This window comes from Phoca vitulina, unplaced genomic scaffold, assembly GCF_004348235.1.
Source record: "Phoca vitulina isolate PV1807 unplaced genomic scaffold, GSC_HSeal_1.0 scaffold48, whole genome shotgun sequence".
Classification (NCBI taxonomy): Eukaryota; Metazoa; Chordata; class Mammalia; order Carnivora; family Phocidae; genus Phoca; species Phoca vitulina.
In genome coordinates, this window is record NW_022589751.1 from 10,079,630 (window position 1) to 10,101,167 (window position 21,538).

Consider the following 21,538-nt stretch of genomic DNA (forward strand, 5'->3'; position numbering starts at 1 on the left):
TCTCCTCCACGGAGCCTCAGAGATGTGCCCGTTCCCTCCTTTGCGTCCCCACAGACTTCTGAATCGTTGTTTACGTCCTTTCCTTCTTGTCTGGTGGTCTAGTCATTGATTTGTCCATGCATTCCTTCATTCACCTAACACTGAGGACCTACTCTGTATGGGGTGCTGGGTGCAAGGGGCCGGCGGGGAGAGACCAGGGCCCTGCCTTTAAGCAGCTGAAGTACTAATGGGGAGACGGAGCAATGAGTAGACAAACCATGGCAGAATTGGGATAGACGCTACTGAGGAGAGTGGAGACTGGGACGGGGAATAGGGGAGCCCACTTTCGTTAGATTATCAGGGAAGGCCTCTCTGAGGAGATGCGGTTTAAACCTTGAGACATGCTTAAGGTAATTAAAGTGTCATCCTCATTTTCTCAGGTCCCTTGAGTGCCGACCAGGATCTTGAACACAGTGGGTGCTCAGGAATTGTGTTGAAAGGAATCTGGGCCATGACCCTTTTGTCTGGGCCTCACCACCCTGTGAGCCAGTTACCATTGCCCTTCCCGCTTTGGGCTCCCTCCCTCCCCCCTCCAGCTGTCATTTGACCGGGAAGAATTGGGTTACCTTGGGGGTGGGGTGGCAGGGTCCTGTGTACTTGGGTGCCGGCCAGCAGGGCTGCTCCCAGGCCAAACCCATTAGCATCAGGGGCAGGAGAGAGAGAGAGAACCGGGGTTGAAGGCTTCATAGACAGCCTGGAGGCTCTGCATATGCTGGTCCTCTTGTATCTGGACCCTCCATCAGGGATGCTTCACGTCCCCTGCCACCGCCATTATCCCAGAGGGAAACTGAGGCCCAGAGCTTGGAACCTGCTGCCTCTAGCAGCCGCAGAGGCCAAAGTGGGGCAGTTCACTGCGTGCAGAGGGCGGAGGTGGGAAGTCAGAAATGCGACAGTGAGGGTGAGGCTTGCCCCCAGCCTGCCCTCAGCCAGCTGGAGCCTGCTTATTTCTAGAGTCCTTGTCATACATGGTCAGAGCTGAAAGCCGCGGAGAGGATGTAGCCCAGCTCCCACCCACCCCTTTGGCAGATGCATAAGAGGCCCGGTCAGTCAGGCTGTGGGCTCCCGATATGCTTTCCACATACCTCTGCTCTAGTGTGCAGCAGTTTGCCTGCTTGGGTAGGGGTGGGGGTGGGGGTTCTTTGAACAGAATTTGCATGTATCACGTATTTATTATGCCTTTGTTTATTTTTTTTAATGTGCCACCGAGTAACAGGTTACAAGGGTTTCCTAAATTATGCATTTCGAGTGTTTTCAAAGTAGTGAGCATGAACGTAACGTATCACAAAACTAAAGTGGATCGCTGTGCATCGTTTGAACCCGTCTGGTCAGGGACTTGTCATGCTCATCTGTGTGTCCACAGTACCTGGCACTGGTAGACGACTGGGAGAGACCAGGCAGTTTCCACGGGTTCCCCATGGGTTTTCGAGAGTCTCCCCTCCGACTCTTGCAGCATTTTGCACAAGGAATCCTGTAGGTCTTCCATGTGTGCGTGTGTGTGTGTGTGTGTGTGCGTGCATGCACATGCATTTGCATGCTTGTGTGCTTACATTATCACACATGTGGTTTGCCTTGCAGTTTTCTGCAGGGGCTGTGAGTTTTTGGACGGCAAGAGTCTTGCCTTAGCTGTCTTTGTGCCCCCCAGGAGCCCCACACAGGCCTTTCCACAGGGCGGATTTGAGTTGAGTCTTAGAGCTAGAAGGCTTCCTGAATCCCTTAGTCCAGCCTGCTCATTTTACAGATAGGGGCCCAGGTGAGGGGCTGTCCCAGGTCACGGGGGCTGAGCTATGCGGCCTTCATAGCCGCACCGAGAGAGCTGCCCTGGAGGGGAAGGGCACCTGTCCCTGAGAGGCCTGGGGGGGTGTGCAGCTGGGGGCCTGGGGTTTGGCGGAGCTGTCAGGGAGGTGCCGGGAGGGGAGGGCATGTTGGTGTTACCCCCTGCCCCCCACAACAGATCCCCTTTCTCTGCCTCACATGGTAAGTGGGCTTCTCTGAAAGCCATTCACTATTTTCTTTGAAACGGGTTTTGCTGCTTAGAAAAGAGCTCCCCTGCAGCTGGCTGAGGAGGCCCTCTCCTTGTCTAGTTTGGGGGTCTGCCCTTGTGGCCTGACTGGAGGGTGGTGCTGTGTGGGAGGACTCGGGGGCCCCCTGCCTCTGCCTGCCCCCCGTACGGACGTCAGGGCCAGCTCCTCGAGGCTACTCAGCACTGTGAGCTCCTTGCCCTCCGACCAGCCCCTCGCCGGCATTGCCAACATTAACAGCTGTGGACGAGGTGCCTGGGCAGCCCTGAGGCCCTCCCTTCCACACAAGCACCCCCAGTGGGACCTCAGAAGGCCAGGCAGAGCCAGCACCGTTGGCCGTTTCCTCCCCCTCTTCTCCTGAATCCCATTCGGAACCTTCTCTGAGGAAGGGGGAGGGGCATGGAACTTGCAGGGTTGGGATCCCTGGCTCTTGCCCCAGCAGTCTGGATCCTGTTACCCTCCTGCAGAGGGGTGAGGAGGCCTTGCTTTCTATTTTTTTTTAATTTGTTCTTTTTTAACTTTATGTTTCACAGAACTTCAAATAACTCAGTCTGTATGCAGATGAGGGCTCAATAATATATGCTTGTGCATGGAAATGAAATTAGACCAAAAGAAGTTCATTCATTGATTCATCTTAGAAATGCTTCGAAAGCATCCGCTAGACTAGCTTCTAAGTTCTGAGCACTTAGGACATACCAGGCACTTGACACTCCAGAGCAGTGGTATCTTGTGGGGGCTTCAGAACCAGCCCGCCATCTAGCTGTGTGACCTCTGGGCGAGGCGATTTGATTCGTAGAAAGATCTTAGAACAGTGTCTGGCATAAGAACTTAATAAATATTAGCCATGATTGCTATTACCATAGTTAGCACTGCTTATTACCGTGGTTATTACCATAGTTCTCATCGTAACTGTAAGGCAGTGACTTATTATCCCCATTTTCCAGAGGAGGCGACTGAGGTTCTCAGAGGTAAATAACATGCCCAAGTCCTACAAGTACGTGGCCTTGCATCTCAGGTCTGGCATCGGAGGCTTTTGGCAGCCCGACTGCCTGCTTACCCGGCTCTAGGCTAGGGGCCGGGCATTCACACGCCAGCACTGGCGAGACCAGGTGCGGCCTCGAGTAGCTCACAGCCTGGGGTGGAGGCTGACACGCACACAGGCCGCAGTGAGTGAATTTCCGGTCACACCACGTGGGCTAGAGTCAAGCTAGGCTGGGTGGGAGGCAGGGCAGGACTGGTGGCAATGCCATTCTGGATGCAGAACCGGTCAGTGGTGTCACCAGCCAGGCCTTCCCACTTGGGCTGGAGGCAGAGCTGCTTCTGTGCCTGTCAGCTGTGTGCGCTGTCACAGCCACGGGGTCCTTCACGTTGCCCAGGGGAGGGGACATGTAGGACGGCATCCGAGACAAGCACGGGGCTGGGAATGAGGATCTGAAACCACTCCCTGGATTCTTGCCATGGCCCCAGGGTCCCTGAACCTCAGTGTCTCATCTGGAAAATGAGAGTAGTAGTATTTGCCTTACAAGGTTATTGTAAAGATTAAGTGAAATGGGGGCGCCTGGGTGGCTCAGTCGTTAAGCGTCTGCCTTGGGCTCAGGTCATGATCCCGGGGTCCTGGGATCGAGCCCTGCATCGGGCTCCCTGCTCTGCGGGAAGCCTGCTTCTCCCTCTCCCACTCCCCCTGCTTGTGTTCCTTCTCTCGCTGTGTCTCTCTCTCTTAAATAAATAAATAAAATCTTTAAAAATAAAAAAAAATTAAAAAAAAGATTAAGTGAAATGATGTAAACAAAAAACCTTTTTGTAATCCTAAATCTGGTACTTATACACCTAGTAATAATCACTACCACTTTTGAGCTCCTACTTTGTGCCTCACAGAGTACTAGGAGATTACAAATAAGGTCTTGTTTAATCCTCAATAGTCCTTCAAGACTTATTGCTCCCATTTTATGGATGTGGAAACTGAGGTCAAGAGGCTCCCACCTATGAGGGCATAGAGTTAAGAGTCAGACCCAGGTCCTCTCTGATTCCAAAGTCACCTCTCTGTGTTCCAAACCTGAGTTCTCTATTCTTCCCAGCCCTGCCCCTTGGTGCAGCAGGTTACTAAACCAACCACGGGAGGGTGTGGCTGTCGGGGCACCAAGCTGAGCAAGGCACTCCTGCCAGGCCAGCCACCCAGGCCTGGAGCTGGTGGTGAGCAGGGATGGAGGGATGGGCTTTACCTGCCCATGGCCTCTGGTTGTGGTGGGAGCAGCAGGCTCTCCTCCCTGCCAGTCTGGCAAGTAAGTTTCGTCGGCCTGTGAGTCACACAGCATGATGAGTCAGATTTTTCCTTTCTTCTTGCCCAGAGCAGCTGGGGAGGGGGTGGGAGATTTTCTTAGGAAATAGGACCTCCCTCCCTCTGCTCTCACACTGTCCCCCTTGCCTTGGAGCTGCACATTTTCTATCCAGAAGTCTGGGGCTCAGCCCTGGAGGAAGAGGCCTACGTCTACAAAGAGGATGTCTGGGTGCTGGCCATACAGGCATGAGAGACCAGGCTTCAGGCTGAATCGAGTCAGGAGGGGCAGGGCCCTCCTTGTTAATAAGGAGAGTGAGATAGCTAGTCCAAGCTAGTCCTCTTGTTTTGGCTTACCCTGTCCCTTCGGCAAGCAAGGGCTTAGGCCATATCCTCTGGACGGTGCAGCCGGGTTTCCCCTAGCGCAGGGTCCCCTGAACTACCCACTTTTTGCCTTATGACCAGTCTGGCTCCAAGCCTTGAAAGGACTGTCCAGATGGTCAGCCTCAGGCAGGCCTAAGGTTCTCCCTGAGCAACCCCCTGCCAGGCCCTCTCAGAAGCCTAATTAAACAATCGGAGCAGCCAGCCAGGCTGGGCAACCTGGTTCCAGATCAGTGCTTTTTCAGCCCTGGCCATATATCAGAGTCACTGGGAGAGCTTTAAAACCCCTCTGATGCTCAAGCCACACCCCAGTGCAGTCAAATCAGAGTCTCGGGGGGTGGGTCCCAGGCAACCGTGTTTTCCATATACCGCCCTGCATTGCCTCTCGAGAGCCTGCCCTCCAGCCACTGAGAGTCGCAGGGGCAGCACTGTGCGCGGGGAACATGCATGGGAGGCGGCGTGTGACTTAGAGCTGCTGTGGGATGGATGCTCATGTGCCACGGGGTCAGGGGAGAAGAGCCCGTGGGCCCTGGTGGGAAGAGGGCTGGCCTCCTGCGTCGTGAGGGATGGAGGTCGTGACCGGGCGCAGTGCTCGGGAGGGGAACCAGGGAGGACACTGGCCTGACGGGGCTGGTGATTCACGGGCTGTAGGGGAGGAAGGGGGAAGAGTGAGTCAGGCACAGCTGCGTGCAAGGCCTGAGCCCGGCTCGGGAGACTGAACGTGCTCAGACGAGTTCTCTGTTGATCCACAAACAGAGTGTTGTGGGTCTTGAGCTGTGCCACATGAAGAAGGGAGTGAGCCTTAAAAAGATGGGGTTGCAGATCTCAGGGATGTCAGGCATCTGTGTGCATGTCGCACTTGACCACAGCACTTTGCACAGAAACTTGCTGGAGCATTTCAGTGGCTCTGTAAGGTGCAAAGACGAGAGGCATTCACATTTGGCAGATGTGCTCAGAGAGGTTAAGTGCCGTGCCCTGGCTCACACAGCATGGATCACGATAGAAAAGACCCAGGTCTTCTAACTCCAGGTTCACCCCACTTGAGATACAGACCTAAAAGACACACAGTAACTTCGGCCCAGCTCCCCGGGGTAAGCTGGACTGTGAGTGAACACCGGGATTGAGAGAATGGAGAGCCACAACCAGGGAGAGGATGATGGGGTCTTTTCTGGCTCCAGCTTTAACAGTCCTGGGCGAACTTGTCACCAGGTTTGCCATGGAGGCAGTGGGGTTGCTGCTCAGATCGAGGAAAGCACGAGCCCAGAGGGCCTTGGCACTGGGCAGACCTCACCTGGGCCAGTAGGTTAGGTTGGTTGAGGGGAGGGTGAACAAGATGGCAGAGAAACCACAAAGAGAGAAGGAAAGCCACAGAGAAGGAAAAAGGGATCATCATTCTGGAGAGGAGGAGACTATCAGCCCCGTGGAAGAGGTTTTGACTTGTTCTGTGTCGCTGCAGAGAACCGAGCCGATGGATTTCAGGTCAAAAGAACAATGTTAATAATAATAATGGCAAAAACAATTTCAGTGACCATAATAAGTGCCTGCTCTGTGGCAAGTATGGTGTTGGGGTATGTGTGTGTCTTCAGTTGAGGAAACGAGCCTGGTGGGGCTGGGTGCTAGGGAGACCACACCGGAAGGGTTCCGATAGTTGATTTATTACATATAATCTTCTTGACTCTATTAGTTAATTTAATATATACGTATATATGTTTAAGCCTCGTGACCTCCCTAAGAAGTAAGATGTTACCACTCCCTACTTCCCAGGAGAGGAGACTAGAAAGCTGAAGTCATTTACCCAGAGTCACTTCGCTAATTTATGATGGAGCTGATGTTCAAACCCAGTTCTGACTCCAAACTCGGGACCTTCAGCCTCTGTTCTGCTGCCTGCTACATAGCTAGTGCTCAGTGAAGGGTGATTCTAAGATTATTAACTTTCTCACCTTTTGGCCGGTCTCACAAAGCAGTAGGCTTCCGCTTGGTACCATGAGCACCTCGTCACTAGAAGTGCACACAGGCTGAATTGCCCCCGGCAAGAGTGTTGTGTGGGTAGGAGGTTGGTCTCCATCACTGAGCCCCCAACCAGCCATGCAGAATTAGAGTCTGTGTTTCTAGAGACCCGAGCGCACAGTTAGGCCACCGTGTCCTGGGAGGGCCCGGCCCTTAGATTCCGTTCGTCCCTAGTGGGAGCTGGGGGGGGGGAGGGCAGACTCCTAACTCCTCTGCACTTGCTCCGATGTGTGTTCTGCTTGCTGCTTTCCCGTTGGCGTATTTGTCATCTCTCAAACTCCTGACATTTTAATATTCTAGTTATAATTCCGCTTCCACTGGCAGTGGAGTGGTTTGATAGGAAGAATCTGCTTCCCACCCCCACTGTGTACACACACACACCCGTGCTCACACACACACGCACACACAGGCAAGAGCTGTGCGGTGCGGGACTGTTCGCAACACCTCTCAGAGCCTGTCTCCTCGTCTATAAAACGAAGGGGCTGGGCTGACTGACTTTAAGGTCACTCCTTGCTTCAGGATCCCGCCACGCTCTGGGGCACCTGTCCTGATGGTGCGGCACACGTCCAAGTAGAGGGCTGGGGGCACTTGACGCCCGGTAAGAAGGAGTCTCCGGTGTCAGAAGTCAGGCTGTGCCATTCGGCCTCCAGGCACCTGGCCGCCAAGCCCATGGGGACCCCCCTTGCCAGCAGGGCTGTGGAAAGCACAGTGGCAGAGATGACCTGTCTCTCTTCCCTGGAGTCCCAAGGTAGCCAGGGGAGCTGGCCAGATACCAGAGACCTTTCTAGCAACCTCTGGAGAGTTCTGTTTTATTTATTAGCCACCATCCTCCCTCTTCTGCCCCAGGAAAAGTGCTGACCCTCTGCTGTGCAGCTGCCCAGGGAAACAGGTATGCATTGAACCCGCTCTTTGTCCCTGTCAGACGTAACCTCATTTAACCCTTCCGTCCTCCTGTACCATGAAGGAGAGACCAGGAGTTCACAACAGCAAGAGTTTTCAAAGTTTTCAAAATCACAGCAACTTGATGGGGGAAAAAAGGATAGTAACCTTTCATTCTCTTAATTGCGTAGTGGTAATAAGCATTATTGGCTTGGCATGATTGCTAATTACAATAGTACTGCCTTTTAAGCTTCGGGCAGAGTGGTGTCTGTGATCCTTACAGCAGTCCCACAAGGTGGAGGTTATGTCCTCTTTACAGGTGGGAACGCCGAGGTTAGAGTGGTGAGGTGGTCCTCCCGTGCTCACACAGGTGGCCAGTCGCTGAAGCAACACCCCCACCCCCATATCTGAAGCCCATTTGTGAGTGAGTAGCCACATTGGAGAGAGAAGGTTTGTGAAGGTGTCTCTTACCTCATAATTATCTGTAATCTGGGTTTCCAGAAAACACATGTAATCAAGTTTCCTTCTAGAGCTGGTAGCAGTGGAACCATTCACGTTCAGGCCAGGACTTTGGTGCTCCCGAAACAAACATCAGTACATGGTGAAGATAGGAATATATTCACTACAAGAAAGGAATTGGCTGGGGTGGGGGGCGGCGGTGGTTGTTGTTTTAAATTCATATGAACCTAAAACAAGGAGAGGTGCAGTGATTTCCCAAATACTCAATGTTTAACTCTACTTGTGAATCCCAGCCAGCCTCAGAAAAGGAGCTGTTGGTTGTATGGCAGGTTAGATCCCAGAGCAGACCCTGAGGATTTGGGGGTTCTGTTTGTATTTGAGATCAGACAGCCCAAGAGTTTTCCACCAGGGAATGGGACAGGAGGATGGCTGGGGGAAGTCAGCGCAGGTCAGGGGAAGAGTTGGTCAGTGCCTGGCCCTGGGAGGCCACCTTTCACCCTGCCTGGCCACATGTGGCGGGGGGTCCTAGGCTGGAGGCACAAGGCAGAGTAGATAAGGGCCCTGCTCCCCCTAAGCTCACCCCAGTAAATGTGTCCATTGTGTGCAAGCGCAGTGAAAGCACGTACTGTCTCTGCAGTTATGTGTGCCCCCTTGTGCACACCCACTGCCCAAGCAGGGGGCCTCTGGGCAGGTTTATTTTTCTTGGCTGCACTTTCGTCTTTCCAGTTGCCAAGAAGGTTCCAGGCCCTCAGTGGGCCTGGTTTCTGACATCCAGCCCCTCTTCCTCCAACGGGTTTCCTCCCTGTGCACCTCAGGAACTGGTTTGTTCTCTCCTGGACTCCCTCCTCTGCCACCCCCTTTCTTCCTAACGAACTCTCTTGCTTACAGGAATTTCTTCCAGACCGCTCCATCTGCTCTCCGAACTCAGATCTTGCCTCTCCCGTCTCCAGCTTCCCCCGCCCCCCCACTTTTCCTAAACTGCCTGCTCACTTCATTTCACTCACTCGCTGGGTAAACAGTTACTGAGACCTGCTGCATGCCAGACCCTGGGCCTGCCCCAGGACCCCAGAGATGAACTGGAGGTGGTCCCAGCCTCAGGGGGGACAGACAGGATCATCACAGAGAACTGCAGCGCCAGGTGTCGCCACAGAGCCTGGTACAGGGCTCCCAGAGGAACCTTGATTCCTTCAGCCCTGCCCAGGACCACCTGGGACCGACATGACCCAGGTGGTGATACAGTTTAGGAAGCCTGGCTTGTCACTTAGCAACTGGCTCCACCCCCTCCCCTCCCCAGACCCTGGAGCTGGGCCTGAGGGAATGAATGGGGAAGAAGGGCCCACGCTGGGGAGGCCCCAGCTAGCAGAGCTGGGCTAGCACTTTCCCTTTGAAGCTTACCGGCTCTGAGGGTCATCCTGGGCTAAGTCTAACTATAAATACCACGCTTCCTGAAGGGATTACCTGGGCTCCACTTCCCCTGCCTGCACCCTTCCCCAGCTGGGCTGATCCTTCTGGAGCCTGATGTTCTTTCTGACCTATTACCCCCTCCACCAGGTGCCATACTTCAGCCCCATCTCACCAGCTCCCTGCGTCCCAGCTGTGACTACCAGGGTGGGAGGGGAAGAGGAGATAGTCAAGTCTGCATCTTGACCAAAGGGCCCTTGCAGCCCAAGATGTTGGGACAGGGAGGCCCTTGTCCCTGCCTTCTTTTGCCCAGAGCCTCTCATCTCTCACACCAGCCAGAGCAAGCCCAGACTTGTCACATAATCAGGACTCCTGAGGAGGACAGTATTGGCTCCATCCCTGGAGTAGGGGCCTGGGGATGGAGCTTGGTAACCAAGTGTGGAAATAGAGCTTGGGGATTGCTGAAGGTATAAATAGGGCCATCTCCTGGCTTGGGTGGACTGACTGTCCTGGGAAATCTCTGGTTCCCTTGGCTGGCCTCAGACTTGGTGTCACTTCCCAGTGGCTCAGTTGTACCAGTCCCCAAAGCCACAATAAGGACCTCTTGAGGTGTGATATCAAGAAGCAAAGGGACTGGGGCGCCTGGGTGGCTCAGTTGTTAAGCGTCTGCCTTCGGCTTGGGTCATGATCCCGGGGTCCTGGGATCGAGCCCGGTGTTAGGCTCCTTGCTCAGCGGGAAGCCTGCTTCTCCCTCTCCCACTCCCCCTGCTTGTGTTCCTTCTCTTGCTATGTCTCTTTCTGTCAAGTAAATAAATAAAATCTTAAAAAAAAAAAAAAGGCAAAGGGACTGCCTAGCTTCTCTCTCATGCAGACCTTTCCCCTACGTCCCCCACCTGCCCACAGCTGCTCTCAGCCATGATTCCTCCACCAGGCTCCCCACTCCATTCACTGGGTGTTCATTGGCTCCATTTTCAACTCAGCAGACACATGTTGAGAACCTGCACCAGGCCAGCATGCTACGAGGTCATGGGAGGGAAGAGGGAAGTAGCCAGGGCCTGTTGTCCTTCCATGGGTTCTTGAGAATCCTCTCTTCGGCATCGTCTTTCTGAATCAAGCAGGGTGAAGCAGGTAGTAGTAGTTTGCACACACACACACAGGCTCGGAGACAGCAGCTGCAGGTAACCTGGAAAGGACCTCTAGTGTTCTCTCCCACTCTTTGCAGTGCCCTCCCTTGGGGGTGGTATCACCAGACACCATTCATTATGGAGACCGAACCACAGCGTCCACCATCATTATCCTCCCCCAACCCAGACGTTGTGCCCTCCTGCTCTTTCTCCCTCTTTCCTCTCCAAATCGGCTCTCCGCAGCAACTTTGGAGGGGATCCATTAAACTCATTTGCATTAAGGTGTGGATGAGCATGCCATTTCCACGTCTGTTTTGCTGTGTTTACAAGTGGAGTTCTTCTGTCGGAATCAAGTACATAGCCCAGCCCAGGGAAAGGTCTGCATGAGAGAGAAGCTAGGCAGCCCCCATGATTCTGATTCAGTGGGTCCGAGGAGGGCGCTGGAGTCTGCCTTTCTAACCAGCACCTCAGGACATCCTAACACAGGTCGTATGTTGGACAACCCTTGGAGACTCCAGCTTTGCCTCTGAACTCAGAAACCTACATTCTCGGCTCAGCCACGGCTCTCTCTTGCTGCTCGCTGTGTCCGCCGTAATCACAGAAACCCGCCGTTTGCATGGGCGTTTTGTACTTCCCCAGGCAGGTGTGGACCTTGACTACAGAATGATCTCCTGTTGTGTTTTAAATCTCTCTTCTGTCAACTTCATTAAGGATAAGGACCATTTGTTTTACTCTGTCTTTGACCTGGAGCATAGTTAGGACAAGTAGAGACTTACGTAGAAGCTACTAGGTGCTCCTGCTGCAGAAACCAGCAGCGCCTACCCTGCCCCTGGACAGAGTTGCCCCGAGCCGCCAGTAACTGAAATCTCAGAGGCCGTGGCCCTTGGGCTTCGCAGCTCACCAACCCCCTCCAAAGCCTCTCACTCAGCTCCCCAAACTCTTCCCTGCTTTTCTGTGGCCACTCTCTGGAACTTTATGTACCCCTTTTCTTTGTTAACAACTTTCGTTGTATTATTCTTATTGCTGAAATCATAAATGCCTGTTGTAGAAAACTTGGAAAATAGAAGCAAAAAAAATTTTTTTTCACTAGTAACTGCCAATCGGCTATAACCACTGTTACAATTTTGGTGTAAATCCTTCCGTTCTTTTTAATATATGTAATTTCACGTACTTTTTTAGAAACAGAAGCTGGAGCACAGAGCACTTGCTGTTCTATAACCTTTTTTCGCTGTTTTGTGGACATTTCTCCACATTAGTCAGCATTACAGAGTGGCTGCCGCGGATGCACAGATTTTATTTAGCCTTTCTCCTGCTGGCGTACATTTAGTTTGTTTCTAGCTTTCCCTGTTTAAAACCGTGTTGAGTTAAACAGCTTCATAGATGAACCTTCGCCACATACTTGCAATTATCTTCTTAGCATACATTCTTGGAAATTCAAATATCTGAGCCAAAAGGATGCACATTTTTGAGTTTTTTGGTACCATACCAAATGCCCTCCAGAAAGTTTGTACCAATTTGTGCAGCATATGAGAGTGTTCACACCCTTTCGACTGCCCAGTGTTTTTGACTCAACTAACTATAAAACATTGTGTTTTTTTTAAGTAGCTGAAATTAAAAATATTCATCAATTTGCCTTTATGTTTGGATTAAAACCTTCCTTTTCGGTTTTCGTCTGTATCTTTGCCTAACTTGTAGCGTCAGACTGGAGGGATCCAGACATCTTGGTATGTCTCTTACACAGGCTTGCGTTCGGCCCGGAGAATTTTGCTGGGTATTTTTACGCTGTATTTGACTCACTGTTGGAGGGAGCCAGCACCTGGCCCGGAGGTGCTGCCTCTGCCCCCTGCTGGCTCTGAGGTGCCATGACAGCTGCTTGGGCTGCCTTTTCCTTACTTCAGCCCCCCCTGTTCCCACCACCACCCCCCACTCCGTTCTAATACTTTCTAGTGTTTTCCGTCTGAAAGGACAAGCATACAGGATAAGGAATTTTTTTTTAAGAAGGCATTAGTACCATTTGTTTTTATTTTATTTTACTTTTTAAAGATTTTATTTATTTGTCAGAGAGAGAGATTGAGAGAGAGCGGGCACAAGCAGAGGATGCAGCAGGCAGAGGCAGAAGCAGGCTCCCTGCTGAGCAAGGAGCCCGATGTGGGACTCGATCCTACGACCCTGGGATCATGACCTGAGCCGAAGGCAGACAGCCAGGATAAGGAATTTTTACACCATTGTATCCTGGGTGACGGCAGATACTGTTAATACTTGCAGATGTGCACTTGCATTGTGTCCCATCTGTGGGTGGGTCTAATAGTTGGAAAGCATTCTGCTGTCCACATATCGGGGAGGAGCCTCTGAAAGCTAGGTATGTGAGCAAAGCATCCTTCAGGTGATGACTTTGAAAGGGGAGCCCATGGGGCTATTTTTATCTTATGAAGACAGTGAGAGGCATGTGTACATGCTTATACTTCAGATATCCTCAATTGTCAGGAACGGAGCCAAACCCCATTTGATGGGGCAGGGGTTGCGGGGATCTGAGCAGGAACAACAGATGTCTTGAAGCCTAGTCTCTTTCTTCTTTAGGAAGCCTCTTTCTTAAAACCGGATGCTCTTGATTTCGAAAGTACTGACAAGCTTTCCCAACCCTCAGCAGATTAGGAGCCCATTAGCTGGGCCTGACCTCTACCCATAGGAGCCACAGGTAGACAGGGACCAGTAAGAAGTGACATCTGGGGGCGCCTGGGTGGCTCAGTCGTTAAGCGTCTGCCTTCTCAGAGAGAGACACAGCGAGAGAGGGAACACAAGCAGGGGGAGTGGGAGAGGGAGAAGCAGGCTTCCCGCTGAGCAGGGAGCCCGATGCGGGGCTCGATCCCAGGACCCTGGGATCATGACCCGAGCCGAAGGCAGACGCTTAACGACTGAGCCACCCAGGTGCCCCAATAAATAAAATCTTAAAAAAAAAAAAAAAAGTGACATCTGGCCAAAAGGAAGGAGACAGGAAAACTATAGAAATCAGCTCAAGAAGTTAAAAAGACGATCAGGTCAGAGAGTGGAGGGGCAGAAGCTCCACACCACCCAGAGGTCCTTGAGGGTATCACCGCATGACTGTGAACCCTGGTTGATCAGAGTTCTTGCTAAAGGACCAGAGAAATCATGAAGCAGAGCTATTTCTTTGATCCAAGCAAAAACACATCCAAGCCAAACTTTCACAAAAAACAGTCGGACAAAACTGTAATCTTCTGTCTCTCCAGTGCATCCTTTCTCTTCCACACATTTAAGTGATTGATCGATCTGGTTTTGATGTTTGTGGCTGGTGTGAGGTAGGGATTCTGTTTCATGTTTTCCTATATAGGAGAACCTATAGCCCTAACACCATTTATCAGTAGTCCATCGTAAAGAAAAATCTCCTGTGTTTCTCCTTTACACACAGAACACTTCTGATGCCACTTGAATGGGTGTTTTTCCCACACCAAGCAATTCTCCAATTTTCTCTGGACGCCAACTGGTGTCCTACAGTTCTGTTCAATTCTGACACTACCTGGAGTGAGTGCAGACCCCACATGTTAAGGGCTCACCCGTCAAGACTGCCCCCAGCTTCCAGTTTCAAGTAGTGGGTTCCCAGGTTACCCACAACTTCTGTCCAAGTTGGCTACAAATCAGAGGTTCCCATGACCCTCTCCTTGGGTTCAGTAATTTGCTAGAGCGGCTCAACAGAACCCAGGAAAATAGTTTACTTACTACTGCTGATTTATTAGAAAGGACTTTTTAAAGGATACAAATGAATAGCCAGGGGGCGCCTGGGTGGCTCAGTCGTTAAGCGTCTGCCTTCGGCTTAGGTCATGATCCCAGGGTCCTGGGATCGAGCCCTGCGTCAGGCTCCCTGCTTCTCCCTCTCCCACTCACCCTGCTTGTGTTCCCTCTCTCTCTCTGTGTCTCTCTGTCAAATAAATAAATAAAATTTAAAAAAACAAACAAACAAATGAATAGCCAGATGAAGAGATACATGAGGGGAGGTCTGGAAGTGTCCTGAGCACAAGAGTTTTTGTCCCAGACTTGGGGTGCACCACCCTTCCAGCACATGGATATGTTTACCAACCTGGAAGCTCTCCAATCCCATATTTTTGGGATTTTTGTGGAGGCTTCATCACATAGGTATGACCAACTATTAACTCAATGTACAACCCCTCTCCCCTCACCAGAGAATGGGGGACAGGGCTGAAAGTTCCAAGCTTATCATAGAGCCCACCAAGAGCCACTTCATTAGAACAGAAGACACTTGTATCACCCAGGAAATTCCAAGGGATTTAGGAGCTCTGTATCAGACATTCCTATCACTCAGGAAACTATAAGGGTTTTAGGAGCTGTATATCAGGAACCAGGTCAAAGACCAAATATTATCAGAAACTAGGGGCAGAGACATACATATATATTTCACATATATATAAATCTATAATATATATAATGAATATATATATTTATTTCACATCCCTCTTGCACACACACCATCTGCAGTGTTCCTTGTCATTTTAATCACATTTCCATATATGCTGGGTCTATTTCTGGGCTCTCTGTTCTGTCCCATTGGCCCATTTGTCTGTCCCTGTTCCAGTACTGCCCTCACTATAGCTTTATAATTAGTGTAGGTAATGGTAGCACAGGTTCTCCCACCTCATTCTACTCTAGGGGTGGCTTTGTTCTTCTATCTAAACTTTAGAATCAGTTTCTCAAGTTCCTGGTGGGGTGGCGGTGGGGCCGGGGGGGGAGCTTCCCAGTTAGGAATCTTAGTGGAATTGCATTGAATTTATAGGACAGTTTAGAAAATGGACATTTTTATGATCTCTTTGAATATTGTTTCATTCCCATTCTTCCTGTTGTATCCTTCTGGAAATTCTGACTTAAAATGTTAGAACCTTTAAATATCAATATTATGTTTTTCATTTCTAGAAGTCTTGTATGGTTCCTTTAATTTCTGCTTGGTCGTTCTCTATAATCTCTTTTTCCCTGTTCATATGGTTAAGACTCACTTACTTCTTAAACTTGGTATTTCATAATCTGTGTCTGATAAATCCCTTATCTGAAATCTTTGTGGTCTGATTCTTCCATCTGACGTTTTTGCTGGCTCTGGCTTCTATTGCCTTGTTTCCTTGTATGTTGTGATAAAGAAAAAAAACAAAAAACAACCAACAAAAAACTATGACCTCATCATCTCTTTTCCTTGGAACTTTATCCTGGGAATTCTTTGAGGCCTGGTTTAAAGTTGTTTTCCCACAAAGAGGATTTGCGTTTCTTTCTGCTAGCCCAGGAGCTCTTTAAATTAAATGTCTGGCTTTGAGAGTTTTCTGCCTGCAGCTCAATGGCAAACCCGCAGGAGGGCCGTCTGTGGATTCAGTCTGACCTGAGCCATATATGCTCTCTCACTTACTGCGTGACCTCAGGCAAGTCACTGGATCTCTCTGCCTGTCCCATCCTCTGTGAAGAAGCTATAAACCCCTAACGCCTAAGGCTGCTGCGAAGCTGAACCAGGGTAATATATATAAATACAGTGCTTGCAGGGGGTCCTTTCACACAGCTGGTGGGGGTCGGATGCTGTCGTGTTCCCCTGAGGAGCCCCCTCTCCTGCCCCAGCTAGACCGGGTGGCCTGGTTGGCAGACCCTGGCTTGGGTTCGGCCCCTTGCCTGGAGGATCTGAGTTAGAGTGGGAGCAGCAGGCTTTAGTCCTTCCTCCTGTGGATTATTCTGCCTTCAGCTCTGAGAGGACTGAGCCTCCTAGAGCCTTTGAGAGATGCTTCTGCCTTCAGTCTCGACCTGTCTTGGAAGTCACTTGGGGCCAGGTAACAAGAAAAATGACATTTAACAGAATTGTTTTCCTCTTCAGATGCTGCAGGGTTTTTTTGGTTGGTTGGTTATGGTTTTTCAAAAAATGTATTTTGTAACTACATGGTAGGACATTAATAACATATAGACGTTGCAGTTTATCATTTTTAATCATGGGAATATACATTGACAGTAATGTAACTGTAAAATAAAGTTGTATATTGGCATGAAAAAAATGTGAAGTCCTTTCTGTAACAAGGAATAGAAAAAAATAAAATTAGTAGTGTCAACTCCACTAGGGCACCTGGGTGGTTCAGTCAATAAAACGTCCCGACACTTGATTTCGGCTCAGGGTCATGAGATGGAGCCCTGCTTTGGGCTTTGTGCTCAGCAGGGTGTCTGCCTGGGACTTTGTCTCCCTTGTCCCCCCGCAACCCCCAACCCCTGCTCATGCACGCGCGCTCACTCTCTGATCTCTCTCTAAGTCTTTTAAAAAAATAATATCAACTCAACTATATTGAGAGAAATGGGGGAAAAGGAAATATGTTTAGGTGTCAACGATGGTTATTTCTGTGTAGTGGAATTCTGCAGTCATTTCTTCCCCCGTGGCAGCATGGCACAGACGGAGGGTGGCCTCAGCACTCAGAATGTCTTGTGTGAAATCTGTACCCGTGTGGCCTCAGGCAAATGATAGTCTCTCCTGGCCTCAGTGGGCCCATCTGCTGGGTTTTGCGGACCAGATGAGCAGTGGGTTTAAAGCGCCCGCCCTGCCCCATAAATGGCCGTTACTCTCACACATTGGCATTCTTGCCAGGTTTTTAAGACTACTGAACATGTACTCCTTTATAATCAAAGAAAGAGGCGATGCATGCTCTGCTGACAAAAATTGTTTACGTCCCCAGGTTGGGTGTATGCAGTTTCCAGACTCTTCCCTGACGCTGCCAGGAAGGGGCCCTGAGACCGGAATACTTCGGAGCCACTGCTGGGGAGGGGAGGGGTGGGAGGGCACTGGCAGGGGAGGGGCGGGAGAGAGAGCGGGCCGCAGCCTGGCTTCAGAGGCACTCAGCCTCTCCCTCCCGTCCTGCCCAGGGCGCAATGAGCCCCTGAAGAAGGAGCGGCTGAAGTGGAAGAGTGACTACCCCATGACTGACGGGCAGCTGCGGAGCAAACGGGATGAGTTCTGGGACACAGCACCTGCCTTCGAGGGCCGCAAGGAGATCTGGGACGCCCTCAAGGCCGCCGCCTATGCAGCCGAGGCCAACGACCATGAGCTGGCTCAGGCCATCCTGGATGGAGCCAGCATCACCCTGCCTCATGGTGAGCAGGCAGGGCCGGGCTTTCTCCCTGTTGGGCTGGGGGCCGTCGGGCTGCTTTGGCTAGAAGAGAGCCGGTGGCCAGCCACACATTGGGAGTTTTTATCCAAGCTGCTCGGTGGCCAGGGTAGCCATTTGCTTGTTGATTCACGCAGCCCTTACTGAGCATGCACCAGGAGTGGGGACAAAAACTAAAGTGAGACCCAGTCCCCGCTTGTCTAATGAAGGGATAGAAAGGCACCAACCGACCTCAAAGCAGTGTGATGAGAGCAAGCTAGCGTTGGGTACTTTGGGATCACAGAACATCTGAGGCACTAACCTTCTGTTGGATGTTATTATGTGCTGGGCACTGAGCTAGAAGCTTCTACCGTAGTATCTCATTTAAGTTCATAACAGCCTTATGGGGCAATGTAAAGTAGAGGGTCACAGTGAACTGTAGAGTCACAGACCTGGGTTTTAACAAATGTCTCTGTTTTTGGTAGTGTGTCCCTGAGCAGGGAGCTCCTGGATTTTAAAGTCTCAGGAACTTACAACTGTAAAGTGGGGATACCCACCTCACAGGATGGTTGTTAGGACTCAGCAAGATATGCAGAACAGCCTTTAGTCCGGTCCCGGAACTTAGTAGGTGCCCAAGACACAACAAGTATATTACTGTGTGCAATACATAGTGCAGGAAGGAAACTGGGACCCACCAGGCTATAAGCCATGAAGAGTAGGGCCCGTGCTTTCTCATGCACCCTGGTAACCCCGGCGCCCAGCACATATGCTCAGGAGAGAGTTGTTGAATGAGCAAATGGAAAGTTACGTAGTTTGCCAGCATGGAACAAGCCAGTACCTAGTAGAGCCAAGATGCCGGCCCACATCTTCCTGATTCTACCTTGAACTCCTCCCAGCTGCCTATCCCAGAGAGACCTGACTGTAGGGTGGGTTTGGGGACTGTGGGGCGGCCAGAACAGGTGTATTAGTTTGCTTGGGCTGCTCTAACAAAACACCACAGATTGGGTAGCTTATTGCACAACAGAAATTTCTTTCTCATAGTTCTGGAGGCTGGGAAGCTCGAGACCTAGGTGCCAGCTGATTTGGTTTTTGGTGAGGGCTCTCTTCTTGGCTTGTAGATGGCCGCCTGCTTGTTATGTCCTCACGTACATACTGGGAGAGCGTGCCCCACCGTCCCTTCTTAGAAAGACACTAATCCTGTTGGATCGGTGCCCTACCCAGATGACCTCATTTAACCTTAGTGACTCCCGTATGGGCCCCTGTCTCCAAATTACAGTGACATTGGGGGTCAGGGCTTCCACACGGGAAATGTGGGGCTCCCCAAGCAGACTCTGACTGCCCCGCTTTTCACCCAGGCACCCTCTGTGAATGCTATGATGAGCTGGGCAATCGCTACCAGCTGCCCATCTACTGCCTGTCGCCGCCCGTGAACCTGCTGCTGGAGCACACGGAGGAGGAAAGCCTGGAGCCACCTGAGCCCACACCTGGGGTGCGCCGCGAGTTCCCCCTGAAGGTGCGCCTCTCCACGGGCAAGGACGTGAGGCTCAGCGCCAGCCTGCCCGACACGGTGGGGCAGCTGAAGAGGCAGCTGCACACCCAGGAGGGCATCGAGCCGTCCTGGCAGCGGTGGTTCTTCTCCGGGAAGCTGCTCACAGACCGTACACGACTCCAGGAAACCAAGATCCAGAAAGATTTTGTCATCCAGGTCATCATCAACCAGCCCCCGCCACCCCAGGACTGAGGAGCCCGCGGACTCCTGGGAAGAGAGGCTGTGGAGGCCTCTGCGGGGCGAAGAGGCCCCCCCCCGGCTGAGCACTGGGTGCCCCCACCCTGCCTCCGCGTGCTGTCGCTTTCTTCAGGGGCTCCTCCGGTCGCGTGGCTGCTGGGCCAGCCGTGAAGGGGCCCTGCCTCCCAGGCGCCGGCCTCCGGGGCCCCCAGGGCCCCGCACCCAGGAAGCAGTGCTGCCACACACAGGCTTTGCCAGCCTTGTCGGAGAAAAGGCGAACGGGGGCCTTCCACCCTGCCTCTCTCCCGCAGCAGGTTCGAGCCACGAGCGCCAGCCCGGAGGCCCCCGGAGCCCAGATCTGTCCTCCGGTGCTGCCGGCTGTGCTCACTCCGGTTTTCTGCTCAGGGTCTGAAGCAGCTGCTGTCCCCTTCCCCTGCCCCCACTCCCTGACTCTGCCCTGGGCCCAGTGCCGGTCCCCTGGAGGGGAGGGGATGGCCCGTGAGCCCCAGGGGCAGGGAGCCTGAGGCCGGCCTCTGCCTCTCCCTGCCCCCCAGCACACTTGGCAGAGGTGGAGCGGGCGGGTGGCTGGACGGCTGTGCTGTTGAGGCAGGGGTCTGCACGGGGTCATGTCCTGGCTGTAACCCAAGCGGTGGGGGGGGGGGGTCTGCAGCCTGGCCATGGCCCACCACAGGTCCCTGTGTACAGACATATCTGCATATTTATCAATAAAGCCTTTTGCTCCTTCCTTCTCTCTCGCCTAGCTTTGCCTGCGGGCTCCCCGGCCCCGCTGTGGAGCCAGTTCTGGTGTGGCAGTGGACAGTTGGGAGCTTCGAATTCCTAGTGTTCCAGGCCCTGTGTTCTCTTGGGTCCTCAGGACAAACCCTTAACCTCTGAGCCCACTTGGCTTATTCTTTTTTTTTTTTAAGATTTTATTTATTTATTTGACAGAGAGACACAGCGAGAGAGGAAACACAAGCAGGGGGAGTGGGAGAGGGAGAAGCAGGCTTCCCGCAGAGCAGGGAGCCCCCTGCGGGGCTGGATCCCAGGACCCTGGGATCATGACCTGAGCCGAAGGTAGACGCTTAACGACTGAGCCACCCAGGCGCCCCTCACTTTGCTTATTCTTAATGTGGAGGAGATGCCTCTTGCCCTGCCTCTTCCCTCAGTTGCTGGGAAGATTAAATGGGATATAGCAGATGTGAACGTGCTTTAAAAGCAGAGGCCGCGTCTCAGGAAGGTGGCATTAGTATCTGCTGGTCTGCTCCTGTAGCGGGAGGGTGCTGGTCGCCTGCTGCAGCCCCCGAGCCGGGCCCTCAGGGCTGAGGTATGCGCCCAAATCCTGGAGACGCTGCACTGCACCCTGGGGGATGTGAAAGCAAAATCTTGGACAGATTTAGATTTTGAGCATGTGTCAGCTTACCAGCAAGGGAACCAGAGAGAAAAAGGAGCCAGTGCCCGGCCTTCCTTCGGGGAAGTGTGCGTATCGTCCTAGGGGGACCTCTGATGAGGTGGTTTAGCTCAGCGTGAGCCACGTGAGCATTCCGGAACTCCAGAGCTGTGGCGTCTGTGCTCACTGGCAGGTTAAACCTGGGTCATGGCGGCCCGGGGCTCACTCCCACAGTTTTAGGTGTGGAGCTGAGCAAGTTCAGGGCTGCTTTTTCTCCACTGAGAGGATTTTCCTTCTCAGCAAGCATGGCCAGACCCCGGTTGGGGTGGCCTGACAAGGAAACCAGGAGGAAAGGATCAGAAGGAGCTGGTCGTCACCCAGACTCGGCACTGCACTCTGGCTCTTTTAAGGTGGCTTCCTGACACCATTCTTGAAGCAAGACCTTTTAAGTTTTGCAGAGGCCTTGTGAGACAGGCAGATGGTCAAGGTTGTTTGTCAGAGGCTAATGGACATGCAGCCACATACAGTGATACCTCACTAGGGGGCGCTGTGGGACCCTGGAGAGGCAAAGGCCCGCATGAGCTGTGGGCAAAGAGGGAGGCCCCTGCCCTGACTCCTGCCCAGCACCTTGACACTCCAGCCCAGACATAGCAGAGTCTGCCCTACCGCAGAGCGAGCAGAGCCTGTTCACAGGACAGCTGGGGACACAGACCTGTATTGGGTCCCC

At 52.2% G+C, this 21,538-nt stretch overlaps 1 protein-coding gene across 1 annotated transcript in view; it reads left to right on the forward strand.

Moving 5' to 3' along the window:
- UBTD1 (ubiquitin domain containing 1) overlaps positions 1-20,130 on the forward strand; it is a 54,745-nt gene extending 34,615 nt beyond the window's left edge. Inside the window, exons 2-3 of the mRNA XM_032432454.1 lie at positions 17,478-17,705; positions 19,054-20,130. Of these exons, the coding sequence (XP_032288345.1) occupies positions 17,478-17,705; positions 19,054-19,439 (614 nt within the window). The 3' untranslated portion in view covers positions 19,440-20,130. The remainder of the gene's footprint in view (positions 1-17,477; positions 17,706-19,053) is intronic.
- The last annotated feature ends 1,408 nt before the right edge of the window (positions 20,131-21,538 follow it).